Source organism: Pristis pectinata, chromosome 3, assembly GCF_009764475.1.
Source record: "Pristis pectinata isolate sPriPec2 chromosome 3, sPriPec2.1.pri, whole genome shotgun sequence".
Taxonomy (NCBI): Eukaryota; Metazoa; Chordata; class Chondrichthyes; order Rhinopristiformes; family Pristidae; genus Pristis; species Pristis pectinata.
The window spans coordinates 125,125,953-125,139,811 of record NC_067407.1 but is presented as its reverse complement, the minus strand read 5'-3'; the positions used below and the strand labels follow the sequence as shown (position 1 = coordinate 125,139,811).

Here is a 13,859-nt window from a genome sequence, read left to right as displayed (position 1 = left end):
GCTTTCTCTGCAGCTTAGCTCAGTGTATGATATGGGGGGAATGCCAATCATTGTGTGGGGCCATGGAGGTGGATATGGAGAAGCTGACAGTAGGTAGAAAGAGAAGAAGAAACAAGAGACTGCAGATGCTGGAATCTGGAGGAAAAAGCAAACTGCTGGAGGAATTCCATGGGTCAAGCAGCATCAGTGGAGGAAGAAGGAACGTGTTGACATTTTGGCTCAAGGCCCTGGATCAGGACTGGTGGGGGAAGAGGAAAGGTGGCTAATTTTAGAAGTGTGGGGGAGGGGTGCAACAGGAGCTGGTAGATGATAGGTAGAACAAGGTGAAAGTAACATGGGTGGTGCAGAGGGCTTCCTGAAGCCGGAAAATTCAATGTTCATACCATTGGGCTGTACACTACCTAAGTGGAAGATGAGGTGTTGTTCTTCTCATTTGCATTTGGCCTCACTGTGGCAGTGGAGAAGGCCGAGGACATCAGGTCGGTGTGGGAGTGGAAAGGGGAGTTGAACTGACATACAACCGGAGATGGCTGTTGTGGACAGAACGTAGGTGCTCTGCCTAGTCTACGCTTGCCCTCGCCGATGTAGAGGAGGCTGCAGTGGATTCAATGAATGCGGTGCATGTGAATCTCAGCTTCATTTGGAAGGGCTGTTTAGGTCCCTGGATGGTGGTGAAGGAGGAGGTGAAGAAGGAAAGTACCAGGGGATGGGGAGGGGTGGCTGGGTAGGGAGGGAAGAGTGAACAAAGGAGTCCATAAGAGAGTGATCCCTATGGAAAGTGGAATGGGGTGGGGGGGAGGGGGAGAGGGGAAGATGTGACTGGTGGTGGGATCCTGTTGGAGCTGGTGGAAATGGTGAAGGATAATATGCTGAATGCAGAGGCTAGGAGGGTGAAACATGAAGACAAAGGGAACTCTTATCTCTCTTCTGCCTGGGGAGAAGGGGAGATGAGAGCAGATATGTGGGAAATGGAGAAAATGCATGTGAAGGCTCCGTCAACTATGGCAAAGGGGAAGTGTTAGTGAAAGGAAACTGATTGGGTCTTTGTTACAGAAGGATAAGGAGAGCCCAAAGACCTTCCTGATGAGGGATGGAGGTGTATAAAGGCTGGACGTCCATGAGAATGATGAGGCGGTCGGGACCAGGGAATTGGAAGTTATCAAAATGGTGGAAGGCACATGAGGTGTCCCGGATGTAGGTGGGAAGGGACTGGGCGAGGGGAGATAGGATGGAGTCGAGTTTTGAAGAGATAAGTTTGGTGAGGTAAAAGCATGCAGAAACAATGGGCCTACTAGGGCAGTGCTGATTGTGGATTGTAGGTAGGAGATAGAAGTGGGCAGTGCAGGATTGGGGCATTATCAGGTTGGAGGCTGTGGAGAGGAGATCTCCTGATGTGATGAGGTCTGTGATGGTCTGGGAGACAGGGTAAAGGTCAGTGCGCCAGACTACAATGGCACCCCTCTTGTCTGCAGGTTTGATGACGAGGTTGGGATTTGGTGTGAAGTGAGTGGAGTGTAACACTTTGGTGGAGGTAAGGTTGGGGTGGGTGAGGGGAGTGGAGAAGTTGAGGCAGTCCATATCACATCAGCATTTGGAAATGAGAAGGATAAGAGAGGATAAAAGGCAATAAGTGGAAGTCTACGTGCAGTGGTGGTGCTGGAGACAGGAGAAGGAGTCATCAGTGGGGAGGGCGAAGGTTCCTTTCCAAAGAAGAAGGCACAGAGGCAGAGGTGCAGGAAGAAGAGCTCAATATCATGTTGGGCCCAGAGCTTATTGAGGTGCAGATACAGGGGTACAGGAATAGCTTACAACTGAATGGAATAAACCCTGTGTTCCACCAGCCCGCTTAGGTTCTCCCTCTGTTCACCTTTTGTATCTCTCCTCATTCCACCATCTGGTTCCACCAATCACCCACCAGCTCCTGTCCCACCCTCCCACACTTCAACATGCTGGTATCTTTCCTCTTCTTTCCTCTCACCTACCCCCCCCCACCCCCAACACCCGACTGCACACGCACACAAACAAACACAAAAACACGCGCGCGCACACACACACACACACACACACACACACACACACACACACACACACACACACACACACACACACACACACACACACATATCAAGCCCTTACGCAGGATCTTGACCCACAATCTCGACACATCACTTTTGTCTCCAGAAATGCTCCTTGACCTGCTGAATTCTTCTTGCAGTAGGTGGGAAGATCTTTAGGGACCTGGAGTAGACTACTGGTTAAATATCTCCATGTCTACTACTAATGATCAAACAAATGGATCTGACTAATCATTGCATTGTATCATATCTGGTTTCTATATGCATTATAAAATCCCAATGTAAACCTCTCAGTGACATACCTTTCTTTGACAGAGACTTTGGCTTTGTATGTTCAGCTGTGTTTGGAAATGGCAATAGGGGTGGGAGGATGGGGGTTGTGGGGGACGAAATCAAGAGTGTGAGGCATTGTAATTTTTGGAGCATGATCACCTTATTCCCACTCACAATTCCATCATCTGCATCAGCTGTATTATTCTGAAAGTACTTACACAGCAGAAAATGTTTGACTGTGAACAAATGAGGAAGGCCCTTTGGCCCAACAAGTCCATGCCGACCATGGTGCCCACCCAACTAGTCCCAATTCCCTGCGTTCCACATCTTTCCTATAACAGGGTGTCCAAAACTGGACACAGTACTCCAAGTGTGGCCTCACCAATGACTTGTACAACTGCAATATAATGTCCCAACTCCTATACTCAGTGCCTGACTGATGAAGCCAATGTGCTAAACACCCTTTTCACCACCACGTCTACCTGTGACGCTGCTTTTAATGAACTATGCACTTGTACTCCAAGATCCCTCTGTTCCATTACACTCCCCAGTGCTCTACTATTCATAGTATAAGTCCTACACTGGTTTGACTTTCCAAAATGCACCACCTCACATTTATCTGTATTGAAATCCATTTGCCATTCCTCGGCCCACTTCCCTAACTGATCAAGATCCCCTGTAATCTATGATAACCTTCTTCACTATCAACAATACCTCCTAATTTCATGTCACCCGCAACCTTACTGATCAAGCCGTGTGCATTTGCATCCAAATCATTTATATAAATAACGAATAACAAGGGTTCCAACACTGACCCTTGCGGCACACCACTAGTCACCAGCCTCCATGCCGAGAAACAACCCTCAACCACCACCCTCTGCTTCCTACCTCCGAGCCAATTTTGAATCCACCTAACTAGTTCTCCCTGAATTCCATGGGACCTCACCTTCCAGACCAGCCTATCATGCGGGACCTTGTTGAAGGCCTTGCTAAAGTCCAAATAGACAACATCTACTGCCCTACCCTCATCTATCTTTTTGGTTACCTCTTCAAAAAAAACTCTGAAAGGTTCGTCAAGCACAACTTTTCATGCACAAAACCATGCTGACTCCTCCTAATCAGACTAGGTCTATCCAAATGCTGGTAGATCCTGTCCCTCAGAATTCCCTCCAGTAACTTCCCCACTACTGATGTCAAGCTAGCTGGACTATAGTTCCCTGGCTTGTCCTTGCTACCCTTCTTAAACAATGGAACAACATTAGTCACCTTCCAGTCTTCGGGAACTTCACCAGTGCCTAACAATGAAGCAAATATCTCTGCAAGGGCCTCTGAAATTTCTTGTCTAGCCTCCCATGAAGTCCAAGGATGCACTTGGTCAAGCCATTGGGGATTTATCCACCTTAATGCACTTTAAGGCTGCAAATACCTCTTCCCTGATAATTTGAATTCTCCAAAACATCTCCACTAGTTTCCTTTATCTCTTGAGCAACCATGATTTTCTTCTCAGTAAACACTGAGGATAAATATTCATTAAAAATCCCACCCATCTCCTGCGGCTCCCTGCTGATCTCTAAGGGGACCTATTCTCCCCCTCGCCACCCTTTTACTCTTAATGTAGTTATCGAATCTCTTGGGATTTTCTTTAACCTTGCCTCCCAGATCCATGTCATACCCTCTCTTTACCCTCCTGATTTCCCTCTTAAGAATATTCTTAATCTTTTTATAGTCATGGAATTCACTCATCACTGACCTCCTAATCCCAATGTATGTTTCCTTCTTTTTCTTGACCAGAGCCTCAATATCCCTCATCAACCAAGGTTCCCTGAACTTGCCAGGTTTACCCTTCACCCTAACAGGAACATGCTGCTGCTGGACTCTCGATATCATGCTCCCAAAAGTCTCCCGCTTGCCATTCGTTCCTATCCCTTCAAACAGGCTCACCCAATCGACCTCTGTTAGATCCTTCCTAATTCCCCAAAAATTAGCCCTGCTCCAGTTTAGGACACTAACCTCTGGACCTGTCCTATCCTTTTCCATTATTATCTTAAAGCTAATAGAATTATGGCCACCAGAGCCAAAGTCCTGCCTGACTGCCACTTTTGTTACCTGCCCTACCTCGTTCCCTAAGAGTATTGCACCCTCCCAAGTAGGGCCTCTACATATTGACTCAGGAAGTTTTCCCGGACACATTTCACAAATTCCACCCTGTCCAGGCCCTTAACACTCTGGGTGGCCCAGTCAATACTGGGGAAAACAAAATCTCCTACTAATACAACCCTATTATTCTTACAACTATGAGCAATTTCTCTACACACCTGCTCCTCAAGGTCTCTGTCATATCCCAAACTCCACCCCATTGCTTCTAAGTATTTCTAAACTTTTTGAGGGGCTTGCACATTCAGCCCTCCTCTTGAGGACATTTCCTGACTACAGTCCAAAAGTGAAGGCTTGTACTCTTTCGGATAGGGGGAAGACCTTCCCTTCCATTCTCTTTATGCCTCCCTCATTTGTCCAGAACTTAAGACATTTCCCAATTTTTGATGAAAGGCCATTGAGAGCTGATAAGTTAACTGTTCTCTCTCTACAGATGCTGCCTGACCTGCAGAGTATCTCCAGAATTTTCTGTTTTATTCCTGACTTCAATCTATCATTCCCAATAACTACAGGGTGCTTCAGAGTATAAAGTCAGAGCCAGGGCAGGTTGGATGGGGACCTCTAGTATGATAAGCGTGATGCCTTGTCTTATTTCCATGACTTTGTTAATGGCATTTTCATTAAATTTTTATGCAGCGTTTTCTATTTTATTTACTTCTATAAGCTTATCTGTCAAACATGACTTAAAAGTCTAAGGTGTGTAAAATCTACATTTTTGGTCCATTTTATATTGATGGGCCCATTTTAAAATGTTGTTCGAACAGGTGAATATTTCTTTTACTATAACAACCAAAGGATTTCTATATCAGCAAGTAACATGTAAGCCAATTTTACAAGGAGTGCTTTCATGTATGGTAGGGCATGAAGCCGTCATACATGATTCACTTCATAGGCAAACTGTGCAATCACATTACAGCAGAAACAATGAGAATCGGTTCAAGAGCTTAAGCTGACTGAATGTCATTCCATTTAAGGGTAGTCACACAGTTGTGGTGGGAAGATTGACTTCTGTCTTTGTACTTCAGGTTGAGCACCCACAGAGATCAAAGAAAGCTGTCTGGCACAAGCTGCTGTCCAAGCAACGTAAACGGGCAGTCGTGGCCTGCTTCAGGATGGCACCGCTTTATAATTTACCTCGGTAGGAACTGATTTGTTTCCCTCTCAATCCCCATAAAAGAAGTAGTATTGAATTTTTGCATTTCCTCGGCATGGATCAGGTTGCTCTTGCCACAGCACCAGGAACTATTCACAACATTATAAACAGATGGGATATGTTTCAAGTAGCAAAAGAGTGCAATTTTTATTTGACCTACACAAATTTAGCTAACCAGATTTAGTAAGGCACTTCACACATGAAAACTAAATTTAGAAGAGTCAGCAGGTTTGGTGATGAGATGCGTGTTGAGAAGACTTCTGGAGTCACAGAAGAGGTAATGAGTCAGAGGTAGCTATGCAATGAATTCCAAAAATTGAGAATGGTTGAAGACCCAGTCATTAAAGAGAGAAGAGAGAGACAGGGGATTCTATAAGAAACTGTTGTAGGAGTCTCAATGGACATTTGGATTAATGGAGCTGGCAATACATGGGTTGGCCAAGACCTTAGAGGGATTTATAAATGAGAATGGAGATTGTGAATTCAGGCATGAGAAGTTCATGAAGGCTGCCAAGAATACAAGGGATCTTCTTGCATAAGGCTAGTGTAAGATTTATAAACTGATAAGATTTCTTTATTAGTCACATGTACATTATAACACTGGTGATGCGAAAGTCTAATGAAGTTGGGATGAGAGTTAGCGGTGTTTTAGAGTATTTTTGGAGGGTGTGGATGGCTGTAGATGGGGACAGTAGCAGAGTGGATTAGCAGCCAAAGCTCTGAATCATTAGTCCAGTGATACAAGTTTGAAATTCACCATGGCAGCTGGGGAACTTAAATTCAAATAATTAAATAAATCTATAATGTAAAAGTAAAAGCAAGTAATGGTAACCATGGACTGCTGGATTGTTGTTAAAAACCTGCCTGATTCACGAATGTGCTTAAGGCAAGGAAGTCTGCCATCCTTACCTGGTTTGGCCCAGATGTAGTTGACATGGAACTGCCTCCTCAGTTCTGGGACAATTAGGGATGGACAATAAATGCTGGCATTGCAATTGTTGTCCACACCCCTTGAATCAACAAAAATAAGAAGGCACTGATCGTGTAAGTGGAGGGTTTGCTTAGGAGGCGATAATGGCAGGAATAAGGTTTTAAATCAGCAAATACTGGCACCCTTGGTGGATGCTTCCCCAGTGACTGCCAATCTGGATTTTGTTATGGAGACAGGCTAAGTCATTCAGGAATCATTGCACCACCAGCAGCAATAAGTAACAGTTATATTGTACATAGTGCCCCTGCCTTCCTGCATGCAATATGAGTCACCTTTACATTGCTGTGCAAGTTTTTCTAAGTGTTGTCTTTACAGGGCATCCAGTGCTTGCCCCTCATTAACTCTCCCAACACTCCACACCAGAAGTGGGGCTGAGAAAGCCAAAAACAGCTTATGCAGATACAGCTTGCGCTGGATTAAAGCAAATGGGGGCCTGGAAGTCAGGTCATCCAGGTTCTCCTTCACAAATGGCAAGTGCAGGTCTGTCGCACCAATCACAAATTGGACAGTGCAGTCTCACATGTCTCCATGGATCTGACTTGCAGTGGTGTACCCACACCTGAAGGACTGCAGCCGTTCAAGGAGGCAGCTCACTGCCACCCCCTCAAGGGCAATTAAGGATGGACAATTAAATGCTGGCTCAGCCTGTGAAGCCCACATCAGTATCGTGTGATGACAAGAACTGCACACAATATTCCGTGCAGTCTAACCAGTGTCCTGTAAATTTGCAACATAACATCCCAACTTTTATATTCTATGCCCTGACCTATGAAGGCAAGCTTGCCTTCTTCATCACCCTGTCCACCTGTGTTGCCACTTTGAGGGAGCTATGGACTTGAACCCCAAGGTCTCTCTGTTCATCAACATTCCTTAATGTCCTGTCTTTTACCATATATGTCCAAACCTTTTTTGACTTCCCAAAATACATCACTTCACACTCATAGGGATTAAATTCCATCTTCCAATGTTCTGCCCAACTTTCCATCTGATTTATATCCTGCTGTAGCTTTAGGCAACCTTCCCTGCTATTCACACCATCAAATTTCATGTCCATAAGACCATAAGACAAAGGAACAGAAGTTGGCCATTCGGCCCATCGAGTCTGCTCCTCCATTCTATCATGAGCTGATCCATTCTCCCATTTAGCCCCACTCCCCCGCCTTCTCACCATAACCTTTGATGCCCTGGCTACTCATATACCTATCAATCTCTACCTTAAATACTCCCAATGACTTTGCCTCCACAGCCGCCCAAGGCAACAAATTCCACAGATTCACCACTCTCTGGCTAAAGAAATTTCTCCGTATTTCTGTTCTGAATGGGCACCCTTCAATCCTGAAGTCATGCCCTCTTGTACTAGGCTCCCCAACCATTGGATACAACTTTGCCACATCTACTCTGTCCAGGCCGTTTAATATTCCAAATATTTCTATGAGGTCCCTCCTCATTCTTCTGAACTCCAACCACAAACTTACTCATCATATCTACTGCATTCACATACAAGTCATTAATATACTGTATATTGCAGACAACAATGGTCCCAGCACCGACCCCTGCAATACAACACTGATCACAGTCTTCCAATCAGAAAAGCATAGTTCCATCACTACCCTTTGCCTCCAGTCACCAAGCCAATTTTGGGTCCAACTAGCCAGCTCACCTTGGATCCCATAAACTGCTGGATGAGCCTACCTTGTCAAATGCTAGTGTCAAAGGCACTGTGCCCAGAAATTTAAGTACTTAGACCATGTTGAATGCCATTTTAGGCATCATCTCACTGTGCTGTATAGCACATGCAAAATACCCATGGCCAAGGTTTCTTACACAAGTGTGTTTCATATCTGACTTGATAGAAGAACAAATGAAAAAATTGTGTAATTACAAAAATATTTTTATTCGGGAGCATCAATTTAGAGGTGAGATTAACAGCCAATTTATGTTGATGTACATGTTTTTCTTCATTATTAAAAAAGCCCCTAATCAGATTGAGGCAGATGAAACAATCTAGCTTGAGGTGGGAAATAATCCAACCTCATTGCAACAGATGGTATTAATTGACAGAGAAGTGCTACAAAGTGGGCTTTAGATAACAACATTTATTTTTTTTTAATCAGTTTAATGTTAGCTGCAATGATGTTGAGAGCTGATGCATTAAGTAAAGCAAATAACCCTGTCACAACTGCCATTGGATTATTTCCTTCTCAGGCATCGAGCTGTCAATCTCTTCCTCCAAGGCTATGAGAAATCATGGATTGAGACTGAGGAACATTATTTTGAAGATAAGCTAATAGAAGACATAGCCGTGAGTAAAACTTTGCCGTTGATCCTTGTGGAGCCGAATTTGCATGGAATATAATAAGGTGAAAGAAATATAAAGCATGCCATGCTGGAAGGTTATTCTATTCTCAGCATGATTACTTTTATAGCGCCACTTAGTTGTCTACAGTAAACTCCTCCAACAGACATTAGTTTGACATGAGCATCCTGGATTTCAGTAAACATGTTGACATTAAAAGATGGCTTTCTATGTCATTATAGTATAAGATATAGGATATCAGATTTGTTAAATGGTAAACAATGGAACTTTAATCGAATTTCATTGTGAATATCACACAACAATGTCGAAGGAGAATATTTTCATTTAATAAAATTGATTCGGTGCTTCTCGGTGCAAAGAACTTAAACTCAATATTTTGCAGAGAGCCTTGAAAGGTTACAAACATGACACCATTGCTATTTTGGAATCTGTAAATAGATCTGTCAAATCAGCCACTTGCTTCCATATGGTCCCTTTTCTGCAGCAGCATATTCCAGGATATCTTCACAATTAATGGGAAAGAGAAGGGGCTCTGTGTGGTATGTAGAATAGCACATTAAAGGTATGGATCCCAACACATCTTAGCTGCAGCAGTGAGGATTTGTCGCTGTGTGTCCAGCAAAGTTGTTTGTGCAACTAAGATGTTGGCACCTATTCGATAATATGGAAGATTGCCAACATGTGCAGCAAATCGGACCACATACCATCCAATCAGTCTACTCATGATCATTTGCAAAGGAATGGAAGAAATATAAAAGCATCAGCATGTTGTTCACTGATGCTCAGACTGAATTTTGCTTCAGGCCTTGCTACACACTTGGACCAAATTCTCCAGGTGAGATAAGAGGAACTGCCCTTGACTTCAAGGCAGTGTTTGACCAAGTATGGCATCAAGGAGCTTCACTAAGCTGGTTAGCGAGAATTGGGGACTAAACTCTCCATCAGTTTCAATGATAAAGAAAAGCAGTTATGGCTGTTGGAGGATAATAGTCTCATCCTGAGAATATCAGCCACAGGAATTTCTTGGGGCAAAGCAGTTAAGCCCAAATCACTTCAACATTTTTCATCCATGATTTTCCCTTTATCATATGATTAAAAGTGGGCTGTCCGCTGATCGTTGCATGATGTTCTGTTCCATTTGCAACTCCTCAGAAGAGGCAAGAAAGCAACTCAGCAACTTTTCAAGGGCAGCTGAAGAAGTCAATGAATGCCAGCCATGCTCACAATGGTCATGTCCCAAGGATCTAAAAGTAAAGGGCATTGGACTTGGAGAGGAACGGGATGGTTGATTTGAAGTGATGTGTAAAGCTAATAAAGAACAAATTAGGACAAATCAAAACCAGAAAAAAATTAGAGGCATTCCAGTCAGACAGAGAACGCAGAAGAGACAGTCAAGGCTTAGACTCAGAACCCTCTTCAGATGTGAAGAGGGTGACTCCCCTCTTCTCTGTTCTTTCTTCATAGATGCTGGTTGAGCTGCTGTTTGTTCCCAGCTTTGTTTGAGATTTGGAAAGTAGGGATGTCAAAGATCAAAGCAATCTGTTCTATCGGAGATAAACTGTACATTTCGGGTAAATAGGGAGCTGCTTTCAAAACATTTTGTACAGTGAAATATTTTAACATTTGAGATGGAAATCCATCTAAATTTATTTATATTATTGGGTTGAAATAGTGATGCGTTACTAGAATTCATGGAATTCATGTTTACTTGGAAGTTAATCTGATTCTTTCTTTAGAAACCAGGGGGAGAGAAGCCAGTGGAAGAAGAGGAGGGAACCAAACAACTTGACCCACTTCACCAACTCATTCTGCTGTTCAGTCGAACAGCTTTAACAGAAAAATGGTATGTTTATGAAAATGCCTCAATTAGCATTGAAACCAAAACAGCTAGAAATATACTGGTCAGGCAGCAGCTGTGGAGAGAGGAAGATAATTCGTTCAGGTCAATGACCTTTGATCAGAAGTGAAAAAGTGATGTAATTGGTTTTAAGCAAAAATGATTGATGGGGAAGGAAGGGAGAATAAAAGGGCAGGTCTGTGATAAAATGGAAGGCAGAAGGGATTAAATGACCGTCTGGGGTAAAGCAAAGCAAAGGGAAATTATTGTGTATTGATAAAGAAATAAAAAAACTGACCCCAAGAAGAGGTAAATCGAAAAAAAAGTAATAGCACTAGTAGAAAGTGCCCAAAACATTTGGAACTGTGGTATGTGCAATGCTTGCCTTACATAATTTAAGAATAATACATTGAAGCTGCAGTTATTCTCCACTTGGAAAATGGTTCTAGACATATCTGTAAGGTAATTTACTTGCAATTCAGTTTCTTTTTCATTCTGTATCCTTTACTAATGTGAAGCTGGGGAGGAGTTCTCTCGGTTCGAAAATTAAGTATCAGGTTGTGACAAATATGTGTGTCCTCACCTTTTGACAGCCCCTCCTGCTAGTACTCAATGTAGGCTCTTCACCATGACCAATTAAACCTGCCCACTACCCCATTTGGCCTGCATCGTAACACCCTGAGACAAATGGCTGCAGAGATAAGGATGCATTGCTCGTGACTTTGGGGCAGGAAGCAAAGACCTGCACACCAGTGAGAGTTACACCCCATCCTACCTGGGCCTCTTTGATGAACAATGAATTCACAGGCTTAGATTTTCTAAAGCTTCATCACTGAGATATGTGACATTCTGTGGAATGATTCTTGGCTATGCTCTCAAGGTTACACTGTAGCCGGGCGCGGCGCGTTTCGGAAGAAAAACTCGGAGACAAGAAGGTCGGATTCAAAGCACACTTTACTTCTTCAGAACCAAACGCACGCACGCCAAAATACCCGAGAGCCTCTCCGGGCCCACATGGGGCGGACATGACGTAAGGTTCCCGCCAGAAGGCCCGCCCCGTGGTTTGTTCACGACGCACTCCTGCGCGTCCGTCCGTGGCCGCCGATGGCGGTTCAAGTCCCGTGTGTACGGGCCACTACAACATGATCTTTGCAAGCAGTGGATCTCTGCCAGTTCTCTCACTGCTGTATCAGAGAGCTCCCCTAACTACCTATTCCTAGATATCTCCTTTGATTTCAGTGAGGACCAGGTGACATCTTGACTGGCATTATGGGGTTCCCATGAGTGCTGACAGCCATTTCATGACCATAAGAGTTCCCCTAAAACCCAGACCCTGTTATGAACAGGAAGTTTGCTACTCTCTCAAAGTGCATGTAGTTTTGGATCACAAGATGAATTTCATTCCTGGTGATTCTCATGTTTCCGGGAATCACACAAGGCTCTTTCACCCTGGGGGAGACCGTACTGTCGGTGATTTTCAGCAGCCAGCACTGTCCTGAGGTATGAAGCTTGGGGAACAAGGGCTTCTCAAGCCAAGGTGTTCCCAATTACAGCAGCTGAGTGGAGACACGAGAGGCATATAAGTACCAGGTTCGTACTGAAGAATGCCACTGGTCTGCTGACGTTGAGATTCTATTGCTGCATCAGTTTGAGGATGCACTGCAGTACACACCAGACGGCTGTGGTGATGTCGTCATCTGCTGCACCGTGGTTGAAGACAATGGTTGCTGATGGAGGAAGAAAACAAAGGAGACCTGGATCCTGAGGCCTTGAGAATCTGAAGAACACTAGGAACAAGTGGAGCAGGAGGAAGAGGAAGGCGCCATGGGGATATTCCTGCTCAGCATTCAAAGCCCCATCTCCCAGCAGTGTAGCAGAGCAGACGTTGGTCGTAAAGGATATGAGGGACTCACTAATCGATCGGTGATTTTCAGCCAGCTAGGCTTAGGAAAAGGCAAATCATGTTTGAGGACATATTTGAATGTGTTACTGAACCAAAAGAAGGCTGATGAAGGGAATGTAATGGATGTTGGAGACATTTGACGAAGTACCACATGAGGGGCTTCTGAACAGAATTGAGACTGATGGATTAAGAGAACCAGATAAAAAAATAGGCTGAAGAACAGAACATTGAGTCATTGCAATGGACTATTCATCTCCAATTGAAGGATGACAGACTGGGGTGTTGCCCAAGGGGCAGTGTTTGAACCATTGTTTTTATGGAAAAACAGTAACATTTAAAATATTACCAATGATACCAGACCAGGAGGATGACATCAATTGATTACAAAAACAAACTGCTGGACGAACTGCTTGAGTTCTGATGCAGGGTCTCAACCTGAAATGTTGACCATCCCTTTGCCTCCATGGATGCTACCTGACCAGCTGAGTTCCTCTAGCACTTTGTTTTCTTTGCTCCAGCTTATGCATCTGCAATCTCTTGTGTCTCAACTGACTGCATTTAGGCATAGGTGTGCAAACAGAACGGGTAGCAAAGTGGCAGATGGAATTTAACTCGGAGAAGTGTGAGGTAATGCATTTTGGCAGAGGGGAGCTAAATCATATTTAATGGCACCATTCTAATCCATGTGCAGGAACAGAAGGACCTGTGGGCTTATGTGCATAGATCTTTGAAGATGTCAGAACATGTTGAGAGGGTAAGATCTTGGGCTTCACAAATGTAAGGGTTTGGTACAAAAGGCAGGAAGTTATACTGAAACTTTATAAAGCTCTGGTTAAGCCACAACTAGAATATTGTATCACACACTTTTAGTCACCACACTTTTAGAAGAATGTGAAGGTCCCTGAGAGGTTGCAGAGGAAATGTACCAGAGTGGTTTCAAGGATGAGGAAGTTCAGCTACAAGGTTAGGTTCAAGTAACAGAGTCTGTTCTCCTTGGAGCAGAGGCAATTGAGAGGTGCCAAACATTACAGAAAGTTGAGATAAGGTGGACAAAGAAAAATTGTCCCCATTAGGTGAAGGGATGCCAATGAGGGTACACAATTCTGAGTTTGGAAATGGGATACAGAGGAGGATTTGTGAAAGAATGCTTTATGCA

At 44.0% G+C, this 13,859-nt stretch overlaps 1 protein-coding gene across 4 annotated transcripts in view; it reads left to right on the top strand.

The window, feature by feature from the left end:
* Positions 1-13,859, top strand: part of ryr2a (ryanodine receptor 2a (cardiac)) — a 587,454-nt gene that overhangs the window by 460,788 nt on the left and 112,807 nt on the right. For all 4 annotated transcript variants that reach the window (XM_052011297.1, XM_052011295.1, XM_052011296.1 and 1 more), the window contains exons 73-75: positions 5,528-5,640; positions 8,852-8,948; positions 10,700-10,806. In XM_052011297.1, the coding sequence (XP_051867257.1) occupies positions 5,528-5,640; positions 8,852-8,948; positions 10,700-10,806 (317 nt within the window). The remainder of the gene's footprint in view (positions 1-5,527; positions 5,641-8,851; positions 8,949-10,699; positions 10,807-13,859) is intronic.